This window comes from Dermacentor andersoni, chromosome 9 (assembly GCF_023375885.2).
Source record: "Dermacentor andersoni chromosome 9, qqDerAnde1_hic_scaffold, whole genome shotgun sequence".
Lineage (NCBI taxonomy): Eukaryota > Metazoa > Arthropoda > Arachnida > Ixodida > Ixodidae > Dermacentor > Dermacentor andersoni.
The window spans coordinates 103,700,954-103,706,840 of NC_092822.1; the positions used below are offsets into that span (position 1 = coordinate 103,700,954).

A 5,887-nucleotide genomic window follows, 5' to 3' on the forward strand; every position below is an offset into this window, starting at 1 on the left:
GCGGCCCGTGGCAAGAAGAAGGGAAAAATGAATGAAGGAAGGAATGAATGTATCTTCTCCCTGTCTATCGCTTTTAAGCCCTTTGGTCTCTCAGAGTCACGTCATTTTTGGCCAATCGTTGAGCCCTCTCATATGTCCTTTTCCTCCAATGGTAGGTGCCCGTGCAAGTGCCGTCACATTCGGCAAATGGGATCACTCCAACGGTTCCACTGTCGGACAACCTCTTCCTTTCCACAATAAGGTTTAAATAAGTTGCAGTGGTAAATGATTCCTTATTCTTTTTTCCGGGAACTTCTAGGGTGTAGTTAGTCTCTGATATCTTCTGGGTAACCTTTACGTGTCCATCCCAATGTACCTCAAGCTTGCTTTTTCGTGAAGGCCTTAGGATCATGACCCTGTCGCATAACCTTAAGTGCTCGCTTGCGCGCATTTCTGTCATAGTACGCCTTCGCGATTTCCTGAGCATCTTTTAGGTTTTTTTGAACAAGTTATTGCGTGATCATTAAGCGAACCAGCAATTTTAAACATATCTTATCACCGTCTGGCTTTCACCTGTTCTTTCGCACATTTCTCTTAACATTCTGAGGGGGGAACGGATCGTCTGACCGTACACCAGCTAGGAAGGAGTGAACCCGGTTGCCTTATGTGGGACTGTTCTCAACGCGAGCAGGGTTGCAGGTAAACATTCCTCCCAATCTGCTTTGTGTTCATGGTACAATGCACGTAACGCTCTCTCAAACACCGAGTGCATCTTTTCAACGCTGTTTCATTGTGGGTGGTACACGGCGTTGTGTGTCAGCCGCACACGACACCTTTTGTAGGAACGTCGAGGTTAAAGCACTTGTAAACACCGTCCTCTGGTCAGCCTGAATCTGCAGGAAAACCGATTCGCGCAGACGTGGACAACAGAGCGTCGACTATCTCGGTGGAGCTCAGTTCCTTCAAAGGAATCGAACTATGTCGCGGCACAGAGCATGGTCAAAAGGTACTTGCACCCTGATCGGCTCGGCGGCAAAGGCCCGGCTATGTCGATCACCAGCCGTCGGAATGGCTCCGTGATTAAGGGAACCAACTTTAAAGCTGCCTTGCGTTTATCTCCTGGCTTCGCACACGTCACAGGAACTTACATAATTTTCCACATCCTTAAAGCCTCCCGGCCAGTAATATTCTAACAAAAGCCTCTCCTTCGTTTTGTTGATTTCTAAATGGCCCGACCAGCCATTTCCGTGACAACAAGTCAGGAGATCCGGCCGATACCTCTCCGGAATGATTAACTGATCGAGGATATGGTCCCTACGATCTCGTAAGTGTCTATACCGCAGTCCTCCCTTTTCGTGGATGATAACGTTGCGCCTAGCTATGCCCTCTTTCGCGTTGTAGTGTAAACGTGTCAGAGTCTCGTCCCTCTATTGCTCCGTTCTGAGCGACTCCCTGTGTACCTGGAGAAGCCTGTCAAAGCCCCCCGAGGCAGGCGAAAGTACAGAGCTGCTCTCTCTTTCTGTTACTTCCACTGACGACCGTTCTTCGCTACGTGAGTTTTCTACGGAGATCATTTTAATTGGCACCTCTACTGTCCCACTTTTCTTTTTCGTCCGTTGTCCGAAGTTATACTAGAAAATGCGCTTCCTCGTGTTCCGCCACCACTGCGCTGAGGTCCTCGGCCAGCTGAGCGGCGATTTGGCATGCTCGATAGCGGGTTAATGTCTGCACCGTTCCTTCTCCGAACTCCTGACCACGCTCCTGTAACAAACGCTCCGAATGGTTTGAAAAGAGTTGCAGGTACGGCCTTTAAAACGCCTGCTTCTGTCTCTAGTTCTCCGAAATGACCGGAAATTGTCACTCGTGCTATTGGCCGATACACGCTGTGTTCCTCTAGCACTGACTTGATCCAAGTTACTTTCCGTGTATAGTCCTCGGCGCTTACAAAAGAAGGGTCAATTAGGTACATGGTTGCTCCACTGTCCCTTAATACATTACAGGTTTTTCCGCTAATCCGTAGTTCCTGGAGATATGGACGGAGAAGCTCCAAGCTTTCGTCGCTTCCGCGCACGTAGGAAAGCTCTGCCGGCTTTTTTTTTAAATCCGAGGCATAGTGACCTAGGCCCTGGCACTGATAACATCGGACCGATCGCCTCTTCTCGAACTCTCGCGTATCAACCTTCTTTGTCCCCTCCTCAGGAGAACGGCTAGCTACTTTATCGTTGTTCCCTTCCCGAGTTTTTTTCATCGACTCGGCCATATCGGTAGCTTTTAACTGCGTCTGTTTTTTGTGGTGGATATACCTTCTCGGATTATTCCTTCCATTTGAACGCTGTCGTCAGTAGTGAGTTTTGGTCACATAATGTACTCATCAGCTAGCCGAGCCGCCTTACCTACCGTGTCAATGGCATCTCTATCCTGCACCCAAAACCTCACTGACTGTGGAATGCTGCGGTAGAATTGTTCGACACAAACATATTCTATAATTTTGTCTCTACTTTCATAGATTTCGGCACCCTTAAGCCATTCAACAAGGTTTGCTTTCCAACCGCACGCGAACCCTTAAGTAGCCCTCGTCACTCTTTTTTCTCGCTTCTCTTAATCACTGCCTAAATGCTTCCGGAGAAACTCGGTACCTCCTCAAGAGCGCTGCATTTACTTTCCTGTAGTCTTCCGCGTCATTCGCCGATAACTTGCGACTACCTTCGCTGCCTGACAAGGCAGCACAGTCACCAACCCCTGTGACCACGTTCCCTGAGCGAAATTACACCTTTCAAAAGTTATCTCGAAATGAACCAAGAATAAGGCACTCTCCTCTCCAACCTTGTACGGTTTCATCCACTGGTCTATCCGACATGGCTCGGACTCGCTTGATCTGATACGGTTGTCCCCTTCACTGCCCGCCGCTGGACGCGATTTCTGAAGTTCAACCTGTAGCTCTGCCATCTCTTTCGCGGGCTTTTCCCGTTCTCGCCCACGCTCACTCTCACGTTCTTGATGCTCACGCTCACTTTCACGTTCTTGACGCTCCCGCTCCCGCGTTTCTTGTATTACCTCCCAAGCAATCTTAATGCTTTTATCATCATTGCCACAATCTTTAATTGCCTTTTGGATAGCTGACTTTTTCATCGTTTCATCCGCCTCAACTCCCAACTCTTCGCACAGTAACAAGTCAACCTTCTAAGATACATGGCACCTGCCCCGACTGGTGGATAGAACTCTTTTCCTTAAATTTGTGCAAATAAACAATGTGCAACAAATTCCTGATTTCTAGAACCCTCAAAATAAACACGCAAAATTTGAAGTCTGGCGAATCAAAAGGAAAAATACCACGCGCTCACTCACGGATGCAGCACCCTGCCATCTGGTTCATCTGTCCACTGTTCCTGGTTCCTCAGGACTCCTTGGGTCGAAGGCTTGTTCTTCTTCGATGTTCCCAGTTCCTCAGGACTTCTTTGGACAAGGGTTCATCGTTATCGCTGCCACCAGTTATTCAATTTTGCCGTTGAGTGCCGCAGTTGGCCGACGTTGAGGAGGATTTTGAGATGAAACTGAAGATTTATTTACATTATTTACAGTAATAACACAAGGTAATGAACAGTCATAAAGTCATCGATGGCCGGCAGCAAATCGGACGCTGCATATGATTATGCGAACGCTAAGGCCAGTCTTCTGAAGAAATACCGCCTTTCAGCCGAAGCTATTCGGCAAAGATTTAGAAGCACAGGCAAGAAAGATAGCGAGGGGTATCCGAAGTTTGCATGCGGCTTAAAGGCCAACCTAGTCGAGTGGCTGAAAAGCGCTGAACCGTACGACAGCAGAGACATGATCATTGAATGCATGCGTCTAGAGCAGTTTTACAAGAGCGTCCCCCAAGCTGTGAAACTGTGGGTGCAAGACAGAGGGAATGTAAACACTGTGGAAAAGGCGGCTGAATTAGCCGAAGAGTACGCAACGCGTAGAAAGTTGAACGCCGAGGAGGTAATTGGGATGGTCGAAATGGACCGCGGAAACCATTTCCGTTCAAAAAGGGTTCGCAGACTAGACGATCGGAGCCTGCAGACGTGGAGGAAAAGCCCGCAGAAAAGAGCGAGGAGAAACTTAACGGGGAAACCGCACAAAAGGAACAAAAAGGAAAATTCGAATCTTTTAGGTTGATCCGCTGTTATAAATGCCACAAACTGGGACATATAGCTGTAAACTGCGGGAAGCCTAGCGTAGTTTTCTCCTACGTGGAGGAAAAAGACAAGAATATGGAACTTCTAAACCCATATCTTCACGACCTGCAAGTTAATGGCAAACCATGCAGGGTGCTAAGAGACAGTGCCACCACGATTGACATTGTCCATCCGTCTTACGTGACGGTAGATGACTTCACCGTAGAAGTAGCTTGGATCAAACAGGTTGTAGAAGAACACAGCGTGTGTCTGCCCATGGCCAAAGTCAAAATCAGTGGACCATTTGGAGAGCTAGTGACCGAAGCTGTAGTTTCCAAATTCTTGTCACTACAGTACCCTTGCATTTTTACGAATGGTTCAAATCGGTTACTGCGTGAAAAGGGGCTTAAACTGGGAGAGGGCGTAGTACAGGCGTTGACCCGAGGCACAAGCTGCACAAGCTGCACAAATGCACAAGCTGCTCCAGCGGAAGCAGAAAAGGGGATAACTTCAATACCCGAATGCGAGCTAGGCCCGATGGACAAAAAAACAGTTGAGCAGAGCCTGCCAGCTGACCAGCTCAATGAGAGCGTAGCACTAGAGTGTCAAAGTTCAAGCCTGCAGGAAAAGCAAGCTGACGCAATTGCAAGCGAGACAGAGTCGTTATTATCACCGGCCTCAAATAACTTTGATAAGCTGTTACGTGTGGACAGAGAGTCACTGGCAGCGGAGCAAAAGAAGCATGACAGCTTAACTAAATTATACCACACAGCTAAAGAAGGCATTGCTAGGCACAACGTGACGATACAAGAGAGAGGAGGATTGTTGTATCGGCACTACAGAGATCGAAAGGGTAGGATTTTAGATCAGTTAGTCGTACCTACTAAGTATAGGGAGGACCTTCTGAGTCTCTGTCATGGAAATTGGTGGTCCGGCCACGTAGGCATAAACAAATCAAAGGAAAGATTGCTTATGGAATACTAATGGCCTGGCTGTTTCAAAGACAGTAAACTTTGTAAGATCATGCGACGCCTGCCAGCGCTCTGGTAAACCAGGAGAGACATGGAAAGCCCCACTAAAGGCAGTGCCCTTAATAACAGAACCTTTCAGACGACTTGTGATAGACACAGTAGGGCCTCTACAAAAAACAAAATCGGGTTACATGAACTTGTTTATCATGCTGTGTCCGGCTACAATGTTTCCAGAAGCAATCCCTCGGGAAGAGCTCAGCTCCACCGAAGTAGTAGACGCGCTTTGACAGTGTTTGCATGAGCTGGGTTTCCAGCCGAAATTCAGGCGCATCAAGGGTCAGTATTCACCAGCGCACTGACTTCCACATTCTTGCAAAAGTGCGGGGTAAAGTTAACACCCAGTTCTGTCTATCACCCTCAGACAAGCAGTGTAGAGAGGTGGCATTCAGTGCTTAAGCGAGTTTTGCGTGCGCTCTGTTACGAGCATAAGGAGGACTGGGAGAACTGTCTGCCGGCAACTTTGTTTGCTTTGCGAACGGTTCCACATGAAGCGACAGGGTTCTCGCCAGCAGAACTAGTGTATGGGAGGACATTCCGTTCTCCACTGAGAATGTTAAGAGAGATGTGGGAGGAAAGAGGGGAGAGTCTAACAGTGGTTGAATACGTGCTAAATTTGCTGGAATGGCTAAGCGCAACCCAACAGCTAGTCGGAAAGAACATGGGAGTAGCTCAAAAGAATGCCAAATTCTATTACGACAAGAATGCGAGGCTTCGTACGTT

General features: G+C 48.0%; 1 protein-coding gene across 1 annotated transcript; it reads left to right on the forward strand.

The window, feature by feature from the left end:
* The first annotated feature begins 4,412 nt into the window (after positions 1-4,412).
* On the forward strand, positions 4,413-5,120 carry LOC140213276 (uncharacterized). The gene has a single exon (XM_072284403.1). The coding sequence runs from the start codon at positions 4,413-4,415 to the stop codon at positions 5,118-5,120; it is 708 nt and encodes a 235-aa protein (XP_072140504.1).
* The last annotated feature ends 767 nt before the right edge of the window (positions 5,121-5,887 follow it).